This window comes from Semicossyphus pulcher, unplaced genomic scaffold (genome assembly GCF_022749685.1).
Source record: "Semicossyphus pulcher isolate SPU_LCO1_2020_fin unplaced genomic scaffold, fSemPul1.0.p SCAF_7, whole genome shotgun sequence".
NCBI lineage: Eukaryota > Metazoa > Chordata > Actinopteri > Labriformes > Labridae > Semicossyphus > Semicossyphus pulcher.
Genome location: NW_027211748.1, coordinates 21315556 through 21332450, shown reverse-complemented (window position 1 = coordinate 21332450; position 16895 = coordinate 21315556). Strand labels below are relative to the sequence as shown.

The 16895-nt window shown below is 41.9% G+C and overlaps 1 protein-coding gene across 4 annotated transcripts in view; it reads right to left on the bottom strand.

Moving 5' to 3' along the window:
* Positions 1 to 2239: 2239 nt before the first annotated feature.
* Positions 2240 to 16895, bottom strand: part of LOC138611085 (abl interactor 1-like) — a 33848-nt gene continuing 19192 nt past the window's right edge. Inside the window, exons 4-11 of one of the 4 annotated variants that reach the window (XM_069683994.1) lie at positions 12762 to 12776; positions 12191 to 12294; positions 11823 to 11963; positions 9818 to 9918; positions 8358 to 8573; positions 6813 to 6902; positions 2688 to 2873; positions 2240 to 2605 (exon numbers count right to left, since the gene is read on the bottom strand). In XM_069683994.1, the coding sequence (XP_069540095.1) occupies positions 2430 to 2605; positions 2688 to 2873; positions 6813 to 6902; positions 8358 to 8573; positions 9818 to 9918; positions 11823 to 11963; positions 12191 to 12294; positions 12762 to 12776 (1029 nt within the window). In that variant the 3' untranslated portion in view covers positions 2240 to 2429. The remainder of the gene's footprint in view (positions 2606 to 2687; positions 2874 to 6812; positions 6903 to 8357; positions 8574 to 9817; positions 9919 to 11822; positions 11964 to 12190; positions 12295 to 12761; positions 12777 to 16895) is intronic. The other 3 variants (XM_069683997.1, XM_069683995.1, XM_069683998.1) reach the window with 3 other exon arrangements.

The following is a 16895-nucleotide window of genomic DNA, read 5'->3' as shown; positions in this document are numbered from 1 at the left end:
AGGTCATCCAATCTTGGCATCGCCTCCACTGACGCTGATGGAGAGTCACAGGTGAAACACTAAACTGACAGATGTAACTGTACTGGCAGCTTCTCACGTTACAGTTTATATACAGGTCAGAGAACAGAAAGAAACTTCAGCAGAGAGAAGAAGCTGTTTCTTTTTTTTTTTTTATCTTGTAATGCGTTCTGTACACTCGGCTCACCCTTTTATAACAGCATCCGCACTTACACAGAGCATAGTAAATACACAACCTCAGGTTGCTTCAGTTCCGCTTTTTAAACATTGTGTGATTCAGACATCGACGTCATCGAACATTCAGTCGTGTCCTAATGCACTTGTTGATGTCTGTTTGTACCATAGACTGTATATAGGAAGTGGACGTAGCCGCCTTGACGTCACCCGTTTGTTTCACTGGTTTTAAAGTCTCGAGTTTGGCATTTTGGCCGTCGCCATCTTGGTTTTTTGGAGCCAGATGTGACCATATTTGGAAGACAGACACACATCGTTACGTCTCTATCCTTGTCCCCAAAACAAACCCTGCTTTCTATTTGATTTGACTCTAAATGTAACCATCATTTATAACATAATTTCCCATTCTGCTTTCATACAATAAGACTTAAAGGAGCAGTCCGCCCCTGGAAGAAGCCACTGTCAGTCAAAGCTGGTGTTCTCTGTAATCGGTAGAAGCAATGATATTTGAAATTGGCGCCATAGCTGTGGAGAAAGGTGTACAAACAGCTCGTGGTTTCTACCATTCTACATTCCTACAACACCCAGCATGCATTGCGCCCCTCCCTCTGAAAGGAAAGGCCCAGCGAGAGACGCTGGAGTGAAATACTACCGTTTCACTGCAGGCAATGGCTCAGAGCGGTACAGAATTGAAATACGACGAAAATATACTGGTGGATCGTCTAAAACGGTGGTTGTCAACTGGTGGGTCGGGACCCAAAAGTGGGTCGCGGAGCTGTTTTCAAAGGGTCGCAGATGTGTGCCTGAAAAAAGAAAGTTGTGGCAAAAAGTCTATACTGCGCTTTTATTTTGAAGGACATGGGTTTCCTGTGACATGCATGCAGTAGTATTGCATGTATTCACTGATTGGTTAATTCCAGCTAAAGTTACATTGTTGAAACCTGATGAGTCCAACAGTAGTTGCATTTATGTTGCACTTTTAAAATGTATTTCTGTTGAAAAAAGGCTCCTAAATGAATAAACTGTAGAGGGAATATTTCCTGTTATGCACTGCTACCTGCTGGTCATTTTGCTCGACTATTACACTGGTGTGTTTTGTCATGTTGACATACAGTGATGTTTGGTTTGGTCTCAGGGCCAACATGCACCATTTTTACTTAAATAAGTGGTTAAACATTTCAGAAATATGAATGGCGATTTGTCATTAAGGAGGACCTGGAGGGTCCTGAGGCTAAACCAGCTGAAAACCAGCTAAAAAAAAAATCAGTCTACGTTTCAAACCTGTCGTTTTTGATCGAGACATGACATTGGAGGCGGGCGTCCTAGATTGAGGAAGTGTAGTTTAGCGAGCTCCCTGGAGGTTTTCCAGGGCCCTTTGGAGAAGTGGATAGCGCCCTCCAAGACACAGAACCAAATTGCATTTGCTTCTACCATGATGGCATTAGCTCCCCATAACAGCATGATAGGACTGAGGTTGAAAATCGGCGAACTGGCCCTTTAATTTTGCTGTCAGTGCAGTCGCCCCCTGCTGGTCATTAGAGAGACTGCAGGTTTGAGGCACTTCTGCTTTGCCTTCTCTTTAGAAACAAAGAGGTTACGTCCACTTCTCACACACAGTCTATGGTTTGTCCTTTTTTTCAATAAGGTAAAATGGATGTTTTTAAAGGAGGGGCGGGTCGGTCTGCAGGTCTACAGTGCAAATAAAAGGAGTCGGAGCGTCTCTGTAGCATTTTATAATCATAAGAATGCTACAATGCCTCTGAAATTGTAGTAATACTACATCTACTGCACTAGAAATACTGGAAATGTTGGTTGCATGTACACAAACTAACTCTAAATCTACATTTACCTGGACTTCTCTGACACTATTCTAACTGTATGTAATTTCTCGTGAGGCAAAATGTGACCGTTAAAGTGCTACCGCCCATCTCAGACGTCACAGTGGTAGCATTAAAGGCTGTTCTCTCCTCCCTTTGGTCCACAGTGTAAACTCACAGACCCCCCTGGTTTACTAAAGCTTCAGCTTCCTCCTTTTTTTGTGCGACAGTTCTTTTTTTTTTTTTTTTGGAGCACAACAAAACCGTGCAAGCACAAGCCCCCCAAGAGAAAACAGTTTGTAAATTCACCATGGCACTTCATTCAGAGTGGGAGCTGTATGAACTGCATACATCTGTCTGTACATCTTCACGGTTTTACCTCTGTTAGAGCTGCAGGGCTGTTCTGGGTGAATTTGTTTTTTAATCAGCATAGTGCATGATGGACTCGACGTAGTTTCCTGGGAAGAGTCCGGTGACGCCGTTACAGACGCCTTCGAACCAGCCGTCGTCGTTCTTCTTGATGATGTAGATGATGGCTCCTTCCATGAAGGACAGCTCGTCCTCCTTGTCCTTGGAGTAGTCATAGATGGCAACGACTGGGAAAAACAACATCAAAGGAAGGTGAATACAAACACAGTAAAGTTCAGTGGGTAGAAAGTAAGACAAAAGAGTCCTAACCTTTCTCTAAATAAGCCTTGGGGGCCCATTGGGGGTCTCCGTCAGAGTAGGGGTCACTGAAATTAACCACCGCGGCCTCCTCTTCCTCGTAGTCTACAGGTGGTGGAGGAGGAGGGGGAGAGGGCTCCTCAAATACACCGATGTCCTCTGGGGGTGGTGGAGGAGGCGGGGCGGGGCTGTCCGTTACTGAACGAGGACAGAAGAAGGAGGAGAATGAGAGTCAGAAAAATCACCTGAGGAAACGTAGAACGAGAGGAGTTCACAGATAACACAGTTTGTTCTCCTCATACGATCTGTTGCTGATCTGTTTTAAATTAACATCTCTTTAAAATGTCTTTACCAGCTTTTGTGTGGATTCGGTCAAAGTATTTCAGACATCTCTGTGTGGAGGGATAATGGGAATACATTGCAAACAACATACTTTTCATGACTTTGTATTATAACAGACATTGTCAAATTAATTTAATATATTGATAACCACCATGTGGAGCAACCTTTGTGCACCGAGTTACTGTGAGGACCAATCCAGACATGAAATACATATTTCATCTGCAGTTATTTAAATGTTCACTAGAGGGCAGCTAAGAGCCCTTTTCAGGATTCTTACTACCACCACTTCTACCACCACCACCACCACTACTACTACTACTGCTACTACTACCATTAGTAAATATAAAAAAAAATGTCACATTCATTGAACACTTATATTTCCTATTAAGATTTTTCTTGTCTCTCCATGAGGGTCTAAATCCTGTTTTATTGTCTCTATAACACTAGTTATAAAACTCTATTGAGGAGATGTTTAACATATTTATTGCTCTTTAGTGCTCACATTCATATACAATGAATCTAAAATACTGGAATAACTTGATTAATGATTGATTCATTTGAATGATTTTGTAGCCTTTTTTATGCCTCTATAAGCAGAGACAGAGACAGAGAGGGCAGTGGATAGTGTCGGAAACGGGGGAGAGAGAGTTGGGATGACGCGCGGCAAAGAGCCGAGGACTGTAGCCTCTGTATATGGGACATGCAGTTTAACTGCTGAGCTAAACCGGCATCATGAGCCTTGTGTTTTTGTATTTTGTAAAATGTATCTCCTGAACCTTGTTGTCCTTTTGGCAGCTACAGCCCTGCTAATATTCTTAGTAGTACCATTATACCCCATAAAACCAATCATGTTTAATGGCTTACTGTGGCTTTTTTTTTAATGTAATTTAATTTGTATTCTTTATGCCTGTTTTTGAGAGAGAGGACAGTGGTTTGTGGCGGAAACGGGGGAAGGGATGTTTAAAGCTTAATGATTTATGTATTGCCTCAAGAACTCGTCTTATAAGGCAGTTTAGAAACTGATAGTGGACCTACTATAGAGAACAAAAAAGGCTTCACAATATATTCCGTTGAGCCAAGTGTTTTTACACATAGACACATTTTTACACAAAGGGTGGATCAGTGTTTTAACCAAAGTGTGATTTCAAGACGTTGACTGACAGCTCATCACTAGTGTCATAGTCTCTGGTCTTACAACCTCACTGGTGCTTGTAATACAAGCATTCTAGTGGAGCAAGTCTCTCTGCAGGCTTAAAACACAACATCTTATTCATTCTCTTGAATTAAATAAACTGTTACAAAGAACCAGGACTGACTTTAAGGCAGCTGTATAATTCCAATCTGCTTACATGTCCCTTGTTCCACTGACTTTCTATCTGTTTAAACATTAGGAGGTTAAAAAGCCTCTCAGTATAACAATAGTTGGATTTTAATAGTGCTCTCCATTACCCCCTGAAGGTCTGTATAAACACAGCACACATTACATTTGGTCACGGTTTAGGTATGAAGTTATAAAAGGACCATCTGACTGAATATCAGCCGTTCCCTTTAAAAGCAGTGTGTTTATAGTAAATTAGAATTCAGGCAGAAAAGCAGGACCTCCTCTGTTATAAACATTACAAAGTACATGTGTGGTACCTGTTTGTTTCAGTTTTAAAGTGGTAACACGTGAGACTGTTGTGTTCCGGAGAGGCAGACCTTTTAGAAACTGTGTGTTTAGAGGAACAAAGGTAAAAGCTTTCATGCTAATTATTGTCTGAACATCTTAAACCTGCTCTAATCTGGTCTTTGTTTGACTGGATGAGTCATCGGCAGCCTGCGTTACGTTTGAGCAGACAAACACAGACAGATAGATCTCCACACAGCTGCATCTCTCCAGGCGGGCGGGCGAGCGGGCGGGCGAGCGGGCGGGCGGGGAATCGGGACACGGCATCGGGTCACATTTTCTCTCTTCAGTGGACAGAGAGCACAGGTCAACACTTTCTGTGATGTGATCCGTCACCATGGCAACAGACGGGGTGGGGGGGTGTGTGCTTCCTTTCAACCCCCGAATACGGTGCAAGAAAAGGTGTACAGAGTGCAGCGAGCCAGAGGAAAAGAAATGTGACGCAGTGTGGAGACGATTTCAGAGCACTGAAAAGATGTGCCAAGATGTGGACAATATCACCTCGTTTATAATCATGAATGTCTCCAACATTAAGTAAAATATAACAATGAATATATTCAATATTAAGTACAATATGACCTAAATATGACCATTGATGTTTAAGTGGAATAAGACCCAAGTGTGTACAGATCAATGAACACAGATGATAAATGTTTCTTTCACCATTTTTCTGTCTCACTTCTGAAGCTTCTGAGCTGCTAATTGGTTAATTATACGTACTGTATGTATGCCTAGATAAATAAAGACCTAATATAGAAAATTTCATCTAGTTTATAACCATGAATGTCTTCAATATAAATGGGTATGTGAGCTTAAATGTCTTGAATATTAAGTAAAATATGGCCTTAAATATTACCAGAATGTCTTAAATATAAAGTGAAATATGACGTAATATAACCATTAATTTGTTCAATATCTATTAAAATGTGACCATAATGTATTCAATATTTAGTGACCATAAATGTCTTCATAATCTAGTTTTAAATGATGTAAAATGTGGGCATGAATATCTTAAATATTGAGTGAAATATAACCAAAAAAATGACTATAAATGGCCTCATTATTAAGTAAAATATCATATGAAATTTGACCATAAATGTGTTGCTCTTTAGGTAAATTATGACCATACATGTCTTCATTACTAAGTGTAAAATGACGTAAAATATAAACATATATATCTTTAGTACTAAGTGAAATATAAGACAAAATATAATCATAAATGTTGTCATAATTAAGTGTAAAATGACCTAAATTATGACCTTGAATATCTTAATTAGGTGAAATATGACTTAAAAGATTATCAGAAATGTCTCCCATATTGAGTGCAATATGAACATAAATGTGTTAAATATTAAGTAAAATAACACCTAAAATATCAGCATAAATGTGTTAAATATTAGGAGAAATATGACCATAAATTTCTCCCATATCAAGTTAAATAGGACCATAAATGTCTTCATAATTAAGTGTAAAATGACGTAGAATATGAGCATAAATATCTTCAATATTGAGTGAAATACACCCCAAAATATGATCATAAATGTCCGAAACACTTAAGTGTCAAATGACCTAAAATATTCCCATACATATTACTCCCATATTAAGTGAAATCTGACCATAAATGTGTTAAATATTACTTAAAACATGACCTAAAATAAGACCATAAATGCCTTCATTATAAAGTGGAATATGGACCCAAGTGTAAAAAGATTAATGAACACATTTGAGCTTCCTGGCTGCTGATTGGTTGATTGAACATGTGTGTAAATGGCTGTTGCAGCTCTCCTGACTTTGTGGACATGTAGTGAAAACTGTGATTTGAGCGAATGTAGGTCAGTGAGAGATTTATAAGGTAGGCATTTCAATGCATTCAGCTTTTTGTCCAGACTCGCCCACTTTATTTCTGTGTGGGAGTGAATGTGTCTGAGCGAGTGGATGTGAAGTGTCATCTTTAGAAGGATGGGATTTTTCACTGTGAACACATATTAGGGCATTTTTGGAGACGCACAGCAGGTATGTGCACAGGTACAGTAAGTGTGCACATGTGTATGGAGTTGGTGTAATTGTCCTTGTGCATGTATCCCTGCTAAACTAAGTGTGTGCATGTCTATGTATGGATTTCTACTTACTGCTCTCCTGCATTCTGGCCACAAAGCCGGTCAGAGGGATCTGTGGGGTCAGCTGCACCATTGGAGGAGGAGGCGGAGGAGCCACAGACACTGGAGCAGCAACACCCAGAGAGGCACACAAAGAAGCGGAGAGAGAGAGAGAGAGAGAGCGACAGAGGCGGTGGACAGCGAGAGAGACGATGGCAAGAAGAGATAACGGAGGAGATAAAGTGCAGATAGAGAAGGGAGAAAAAGAGGAAAACAAAAAGCTTGTGAGTGAGCGAAACAGAGCAGGAAGCATCGCTGAGAAACTCATTTACACATTTCCAATCAGGGTCCTTTTGTGCTGCGTTTTTCAAGCTGCGCTAAAGAGGCGTTCATCTCGTCTCCGTCTGCGATTGTACCTCATCAGCATCTGTTTTAAGTTGAAAAGCAAAGGCTGGCAAGAGTTTGCTGCTACAGTAGAAGAGCTGCAAAGCACTACACTGAGCAAAACGGCGAGGTGACAATAAGGTGGAGAAAAGTGTTCTTACACGGAGAGCTGCAGCATCTGTGTCTGATTTGACTCACAATCTCATTAGATGCCAAACGAGCGAGGTGTGTCTCGATCAGTAGCATCATCAAGTAAAAAGAAATGAGGGACAGACAAAGAGAAACCAGCTGTCCTCACCAACAGACGTGATGTCACACACACTCACACCGGCTCTGACTCATAAATCACATGTAATGGAGAGACATCTGTAGGCTCACTTGGCGGTAATGTCTCATTATTCCACCCTGCTCTCACCGCAGAGCCGCATACATCCACAGCTACACCCTGTGAGATCAATGAGCTCCCTTGTGAACCAGCTTTTTGTGCTGTAAAACTTCTCTCACAGCCACCAGAAATCCAAATGCATCTTTCGCTTTAATGAAATTTCGACAGCGAGACAACACACAGATCATATGATGTCCCAGTTTAAGTCCCCGGTGGATGCAGCTCAGCATCGTCGTCTCTCTCGTCTCAGACTAGACAGACAGCCTCCTCCGCCTCCGCCAACGCAGAGGTTTGTCCTTTGAGGGAGAAGCTATTAGAGGAGAATGGCTCCGAGTGATGCCTGCCAAAATAAATTCTCCTCTTCTGACAGAAAATATGCACATGTCCCGGGTTTCCCCTCGTCTCGCAGCCGTTTTCTGCCTGCCTGTCTCCTACAGCTGACTAAAGCGATAATGTCATAACTCAATTAGAAATGGTAATGAAACAGTGTGCACAGCAGTGCTGAGGTGGGAAGGTTTCAGCAACCCTGACTTCAGTAATTATGGCTCATCGTTCATTTTCATTAGCCTCTGAAAGGGCTGGCTGCTGCATATCTTTCAGACCCAGAGGACGCTTTTTAGCAGTTTAACATAATTATGGATTATGGAGGACAAAAAACTGACAAGTGCCGAGAACGGACAGAACAATAATACAACACAAGTTTCTTCTCTGCTTTAGATTTATCTAAAATAAGCCAAAATGTAAATGCAAGCTTCCTCTGATTTCTACACCAACTTAACACAAACTCAATGATTGACTTAATGTGTTACCTGAGTTCTGTTGGTAGGCAGGGCCCCCGTTGATGTGAGGCTGCTGGGAGGAGACGGAGGGCGCGCGGCGGTAGGTGCCGGTGGCCGACACCATGGAGGCCGAGGAGGTGGTGGAGGAGTTGTGACGGGAGATCTGGCGGGAGATGGTGCCGAACTGGGACATGGGTATGGGACCCAAGCCCGGACCCTGGGGCACTGAGGCTGAGGATGTGGCCACTGCAGGAGAGGAGAGGGGACTTACTACAATTATTAGGAAGTTTTGTAATTGTGATATCACTGATTTTCTCTATATTTCCATGCAGAATGTGATTGAAAATAAGCTGCTGTTGGCATAAGATCATTTAAATTCAGTGCACTGTGGTCAACAGTGCAGGTCCACAGAGATAGAAAAGACAGTACAATGCAATACATTTATTCAAAAACACTTAGCTTAGTTATTACCATCTCAGTATATCTCATTTCGCAGGATCCACTTTTCTAACCGTGGTGAAGCACTAACACCCCCTTGCTGTTTGGCGTTTAACTGCCGCCCCAGGTCGTTGCATTGATCAACTGTCGGTCAGAGACTCTGAGCGTGCTACGGTGCTGATCGTTTACCTCCTTCCTCCCGCTACGCATACCGGCCTTTTTACCGTCTTTCTCGGACGTAGGTTCAGATTTACTTTTTTTTTTTCACTCTCTTGGGATCAAAGGAGAAGTGTCTAACTAATGCTGCTCCTGATCTTTATTCTGATAACTTGACACCTGACAGCATTCAGGTCCTACAGTTTTCTCTGTGCCGCCACAGTGACATGTAAATGTGACGTGTGGCGTTTGAGTGAAGGGGGGAAAAAACGGTGTTTCAGCGCTATTATTGGACCTTTTAACATGTTATTTCAGTTTCAGTTAATTTATTGAAACTGGGATTTTTACAAGGTAAGCTAGGTCTACAATATAGATTTCTAAATGGTAATGACAGTCCACCCTGCGGTACCTTGTATTTGCGGTCATGCGGTTACTGTCACAGCCCTAATGTGTGTTAGAACAAAACAAACCTGATTATGGAATATATATCTTTACATCATAACTGCACACTTGCAAGTGTTTTTCATAGGTTAATATAGAAGCTGAGGCTTTGAAAGTAGGCCTGGATGAATTCAAGTGTTGCCAGATTTTTTAAGATGAACATAAATAATTAAAAGGTTACAAATGTAACTTTTATTTTGTTGTATTTTTCCCATTTATCTATGTCCATATCCCAGTTCCTTCTGTTTGACACACTTAATGTCATTTAAAGTGAATAAAATAATGCTGAGCAAGACAAAATGTGCAGGACAAGACTTGATAAATGAGAGTCACAGACACACAGGGAGGTGTGTGTAGACATTACAGGCTGCAGACATTTAATACTGTAAACAGCAGTGAGCCCACGCTGTGGACGCCTGTGACGAGCAGTAAAGGTTACAGCTGCTGAGACTCACCTTGCCCCATACTGGGAGGAGAGGGGGTGGGAACTGCTAGAGGGATACCAACTCCACTGCCTCCACTGTTCTCCCTGCCGCCACTCCCTCCACTGCTGCCACTGCAGAAACACACACACACACACACACACACACACACACACACACACAGATCATTAGAGGATGTGGGAGACAATCTAATAACAAGACAGAGTCTGACATCCCGTCATTATTCCCTCATATGTCATTCAGCATAACAATATACTCGTCACAGCGCGGCGACAGATTCACAGAGCTGTGAATATGCTGTGTGTTCACACATGAGCTCTGGGTACAAATCTGGCAGCGCACAGATACATTTGCTGTTAACAAAAACAATATGAGAGCCAAGACTGGAAGGAGGAGAAGCTCAGGCTGGGAAGTAATTAGATTTGAACAGGAACAAATTCTTCCTGCTTTGAATTTGAAATATTACTGTCGTCATCAAAAGCATGCAAAGGCAGATACGAGATACAAGAGTGTAATAGCTTTAGCAACCATATCCTCTTTGAAAAGCAGATGGTTTTTTATTGAGAAATATGGTCTTCATTGTGGGACATGATTCTTTAAGCACACTCGTGTACTGACACATTTTTTGTTTGGGTACAGGAGGTATAATAGAAGTACACACAGCTCTGTAATGAATCAGTGGCTTTGATGGTCACCTGCTGACTTTAATATTAACAATAACAATAACAATAACAATAACTTTCATTAGGGCTTTTTATTCATACTGGTTTAACACGACCGCGGCTGCATCGTTTAACAATCGCAATTGCACTGTGCGCATGTGCAACAGTCACATCGCAGGACATGTGATAGTGAAGCAAATTAACTGAAACTCGTCAAGCTGTTACTTTATTGTTGCTCGGTGCAAAACAAAAACTCGCCAGTTTCTCATTTTCCATGACTTATTTACAGGAAAAGTCTGTGTGTTATCACATCAGATCAGCTCTTCATCAGAGCACTGCCTGTAAACCGTAAACAAGCACGCAAGGCTGCTGCCGTCACAGATCATGTCGACGGGATGATTGAGGCAGACGCTCCGTTATGCGAGGTGGGTTATAAGTGAGTGTGTTCCTGTTATCAACTGCACCTCGTCCCGGTGCTGGTTAAAGATTCAATCTTGAAGATTTCAGTTTCGTTCTCTTTGGCATTACCTAATGGTGCAGCCGCTTAGCTCCGCAAAAGTCACCACAGACACCCAGTCTGTAATAATACTATGTACTGCAAATGCAAAGGCTTTCATCAGTGGGCCATAGGCTCAATCACCATTGTGTTACCTCATTCATCTTTAACACTGTTGCTACATGAATGGAGAGTTCACGGAGCGGACTTTGCCGTGGAGTGTTTAGCAGCCACACCTCTAGCGCAAACACGGCGTGAGGTTGTGTGTGCCGACAGGAAGTAGGAAACGGCGAGCTTTCGTTTCAAAAAGCTACCGTCAACGAGCTTAAACGGTAGATGACAGAATTTATAAGTAATGCAACTGCAGCCCACAAGTCTGTTTGTATTCATTTTATAAAAAAACATTTCACTCCACCTGAACTCTCTACTTTTTCATGTCGGCTGTCAAAGCCACTGAGCAAAATGTGGTAAAAGCAGGAGAGGAGTTTTGTTAGAAGAAAATAACCTTAAAAGTCCCAAATAATAAAAAGTATGACACTGTGTTTATCTGGTATCATTTCCTGTTTTAAAAAAAAAATCGCAATAAATATCTCTATGATAAAAAGGGCAACAAGCACTGAGCTGTTCATTTAATATAACAGTGACCCCTATTAAACAGCCTCACCTGCCTTATCCTGTCAGTCAGTGAACTGATGTCCTTGATTTTGGGAGACATTAACTTTTATCGCCCCCCTTCCTATCAGTTATGTATATTGAAGAAGAATATGAAAAGAAATGTCAATAAATTGAGTAAGTTCACACAGCCCATCAGAGCATAAACGTGTCCAATCCCAGAGCGAGTAAGGAGAGAGAGGGCTACCTGTGTGTCCGGGGCCTCTGGTTGAGCGAGGCTGTGCGTGCAGGGCTCTGCTGGCTGCCCAGTCGGGCCGGGCTCGTCATGTAGTCATTGGGCACCACCGGAGGCTTCACTGGCTCCAGGGTCTTATAGGGAGTGTTACGCCTGGATACAGATGACAAAGCAAAAGAGAGTTAATTCTTAATGTTTTCATGGAGCGGTTCTGCTTCTGGTGCTACAAAGCGTCTCAGTTAAACAGAGCATAAAAGACACAATGGTAATGATGATGCAGAGCCACCGTCAAAGAACTTCTTCCTCTATTTATGCAAGAATTTAAATCAAAGAATAATATGAGTTATTTAAAGACAACAACGACAACTGCCCGCTCTTACCCGAGGGTGCCACGACCAGCCATGGGGGGGCTCGGGGGTTTCTGTGTAGGTGGGTTGGTCCTGGAAATCGTCCCTCCTCGTCCTGCTGCATTGTTGCCATGTTGCTAGAAGAGCAAAGACGAGTTAAAATAATGCTTTTGAATAATTTGATTGACTAACAACAGTGTTTTCCTTCCAATAACCATTAAGGCTGCGAAGTCACTTAAACCTTTAATGACTCAGCAACTTTACTTTTAAATGAGCATCAAATAAAAAAAGAGTAAAGACAGCAGCACTGAGCAGGTCAGTGGCTGTGTTTGATGGGAAACTGTGCATCTTTAAGAGTGGTGTACAGATGGAGACATATGTGTTTAGAGTGTATAATGCAAATATGAAACATCATGTTTAATATCTCCTGTAACCAGTCTTCCACATTTATTGTAACATGTGTGTAATACTGTTTTGTTTCACTCTAAAATGTATATAATTTATTTGACAAATGAAAGACAGCTTCAATAGGTGCATTCAAACCTTATTGTGTTGGAGTTTTACTAATACAGTACAAGAAGAAGAGGAGACAACCATATCTTACCTTGGCCTTAAGCCACTGAGTGCAAGCAGGCAGAAAGAGAAGACAGAAAACAGGATATGCTTTTTGGTTAATGGTTAAACAGGTGGGATTAGGGAGAGCAAGAGTGAAATTTAAGCATTGCATGATAGAGTAAAATAATATGTTCATTAATACATCAATATATTCTATACACAGTTTATAAGAGCATCATGAAGAATAGGAAAGGGTGGTTCAGTTGACCAACATGCTGAAAACGTAGCTTCATCTACCACGATTTTATTAATACTGAATATATACCATCAAAGTAAATGTTTATACAATTATATTGCTAATGGTTTACTATTAGGGTAGATCCATAGGGACTTGGCTTGGGAACCGGAGGGTGGCAGTTAAAGTCCCAGTATGGACCAAGTGTGGAAATTGGGACTGGTAGCTGGAGAGTCGAGGTGCCCTTGAACAAGGCACTGAATCCCCCACTGCTCTGGGCGCATGTCCATGTGCAGCCCCCTCACTCTGATATCGCTCTATTAATGCATGTCCATACAATCCTGTTTGTGCATGTGTGTATTTGAAAACATTGAATTTCCCGTCTGGGGTTAATAAAGTATACCTTCCTTCCTTCCTTCCTTACTACAATACCAGCAAAACTGTCATTTTATGAATGAAGTAATTAAGCAATATTGCATGAGAGGGAGTGAGTGTGTAATCACAGCCATGATAGCATTCAGTTCAACATCACGACCTCGAGTGTGACATTGCTTTAATACAACAGTTACACAAGCGGCAAATAGTAGTAAACAGTAACAATCAACAACAGATTATTTTTTGCTCCACCAACTCAACTAGTTCCACAACTTAACTAAAACTGGACTGTTGTTGCCAAGCAACCCAAACATTCTCCTGCACTCTGTGTCTACAGGTTACCACAGATCAGCTGTTTTTATCATGTACATTTATCTGTTTGTTTTAATTTATCATCAACCAGTGAAATAAGAGTCTGCTGTGTGATTCAGAGGTACCAGCTTGATCAATGTAGACGTACACGGTCTGCTGTGATGTTAATTAACAGTGTTCAGAACACATGACTGAGGCGGAGTGATACACAGAGTGAAAAGTCCCTGTGATATGTGATATATATTTATTTTTAAGTGACAATTGTCGTTAGTTTTGTCACATTTAGGGCTGAAGCAGACGATTCATTTAATTATACTTTGATGTGTTTAGTTTCTAAAATGTCTGAAAATGATCAAAACAATTGCATCGACATTTCTCTGAGCCCAAGGTGACTCAAATTGCTCGTTTTATGGATATTTAAAGAGCATTCAAAATATAACAGAGAAAGCAGAACAATTTAATTTAAGTAATTGAACAATCAATTAATTGTTTTAGCATCCAATCATATTTAAATAACATTCTATTAAACTATTTTTACAATCTTAAGCTTTTTATCTGCTACAAAAATCCTTTCAGGGCATCAGGAGGACAAAATTCAATTTTTAATAATGTAACTTTGATTTACACTCAGACACCTGCTGCCTGACACACATCACAACGTAGTTTAGGTCTTACACAACAACGAGGAAGAGACACTTCCTCCCCACTGTAGTCTTGATCAAATAATCATTGTGAAACTTCTCCTCAACCCAGTTTGTTTGTATGTAGGTCTGTCCTGTGTGCCTCAGAGTCTAGACGAGCGTTACAGACTGTAATCAGAAAGAGAATCACTTAAATCACTAGACACACCAGAATTAATGAGCAGTGCCTGAGCTCCGTGCGTCTGCGCTGACGTTTTAAGTGTTGCACTGACACAAAATAAAACAGGGCAGTAAAGCACAGCCAGGTCGTTAATAAGAGCGGTGAGGTGTGCACGCTGAAACTATGTCACCCTAGTTACTGCCAGCAATGCCAATAAAAGGCCGTTACGGCGGAGGGGTTGAGCACGGTCATCCGTAAATGTGTGAATGGGTCTTTCAGTGCTCCAGTCTGGCTTCACATCTATCCACGGGTGACTTCCCCTGGTTATGTGTCGATCACGCCTCGAACGCCTCGAGGGAATACGCTACAGCCAGGAGCAAATAGGCTGCGAGGATGGAGTGTTAATAAGCTGCTATTTCTCACACGTTATGAACCCAACATGAATGTGTATTAGTGCACCAAAGACACACAAATGAGTAGCCTGCTTACTGCAGGTTGTGTCTGCATTAGGAGTGGGAATGAAATGTTTCCAATCCTCCTGAATTATTCACAGACACGTGTGAGACAGAGGAAGTGTTCTGGGGGGGAAATATGGAATGTGATATGCGTTTTCTGTCTGCAGCGAGACAGACAAGTGCACATCCATGAACAAAAACACACACACAGACACAACGCCAGACAGAGAATCACAGAGAATTTAAAATGAACCAGTAGCCAGAGAGTCTTCAATCCCCACAGGTTCCACTGCCTTTCCTAAGTTACAATCAAACCTGTGCTAAAATAACAAAGTAGGGATGCACGACATTGGATGTTTTGCCAATATCCGATATGCCGATATTTTCCAACCCCTTTTGCCGATTTCGATACCGATATATCCACCTGGAGTGGAATTGATATCATGCCTACTCTTAGGTAGGGGCCAAAAACTACAGACATCTTACACCTTTCTTCTTGCTTGATGTAAGAGGCGTTGTACAAAACGTCACGTGTCTGATCACTCAGGTGCACATGAATGCAGCGTCCCACAGAAACTCGGCAGTGAGGGAGACATGCCCGGACTTGTTCACTGCACCTACTACGGAGAAATCAGTGATCGCCGACAGACTCTTTTTATCGTGTGCACCCTCGAATATGTAAGTTAGTTTTGCACCAATGTTTTTGTTACACTCTGTTAGCGTTGGCTTTGGCCGCGAGTGTGTTTTCGGGGTATTTGATGCTGTTAAGTGCGGAAAAACTGACGAGAATGTGAGCTAACTGTTAGCAAGTTAAAAGTTGTTTAATTTCTTAGAGTTATTGTGACTTTTTAGCTGGCCACCGGGGTCAGCCCTACACATGGATCTGTATGTGGGTCTGACTGAGTAACTGACTGACTGACTGACTGAGGGACGGTACTTTCAGAGCCTTAGAGAGAGAGAGTTGCGACATCGCAATGGTGGATCATGGAGCATATTGGACCTCCACTGACGCGACTCTTTGTCTATGCGGCTCTGGATACTATGTTTGGGGAGTAGGCGTGGCTGCACCTCCGCTGTCCTCATCTACATTGGCAGCACGCACCTGCCGTTAATATTGTGCATCCCTATAGCAAACTTCATTAAATGAAAGGTGTTTCCCAAATGTAGGCTACCAGAATGAGTCATTATTCATATATCTGAGTCATCCCTTTAAAATGCTGGCTGCATGAACTGCAGTTCCTCTGCAGGTACACTTGAAAAGGAAATTAAATGCTGCACACATTTTGTTTTGCATCATCTACCCTGATCTGCTCTGATTTCTGCAGAGATTCATCATTCGCAGCAGCCATGAATGATGCTTCATTTGCATAGAGGGCCATGCCAAAATCAGTCTCAGTGTGAGCCAGCTCTCAGAGGAGGAAACAGTAGCTTTTTGAATTTGAATCAGCGGATGTTTGAAAATGAGCAGACAGTCGCTATCTCAACAGAGACAGACAGGGATGAAGAGGCCGGCTCAAACGCGGTGCGGAAATGTGTGTGACACCAGCAATCAATGCACAAAACGGTGTGTGTGGAGGGAAGAAGAAGAAGAAGAGGGGAGATGGCGGATGGATCATGTGGAGAGAGAATAAAAAATTGAAGAAAGAGCCGGAAAATGGTTGAAAGAATATTTTGCTGCCGTTCAATCGGGGATGTGATGGTGTGAGAAGCACTTGGCCAAGATGTCGCTCTCTTTCTCACACTCGCCACGCACACACAAACACAAAATCTCCCATTAACTTCCTGTTTAGGAAGTTGTTACTGTGCAGGAACAAAACCTCTGGCAAGCAAAGCGTTTTTCGGCCACAGTCTGCTGCCAACTTATCATGTTTTTCTTGAGTGTTTCTTTCATGTCTAAGTGTTTCTGTGCTTAATTAACTGAAAGGCCAGAGTATTGATCGTCTTAGAGTGTGAGTGGATGTGTGTGGGAGTGAATTATGAGAGCAGACAGTCACTGTGTTCATAT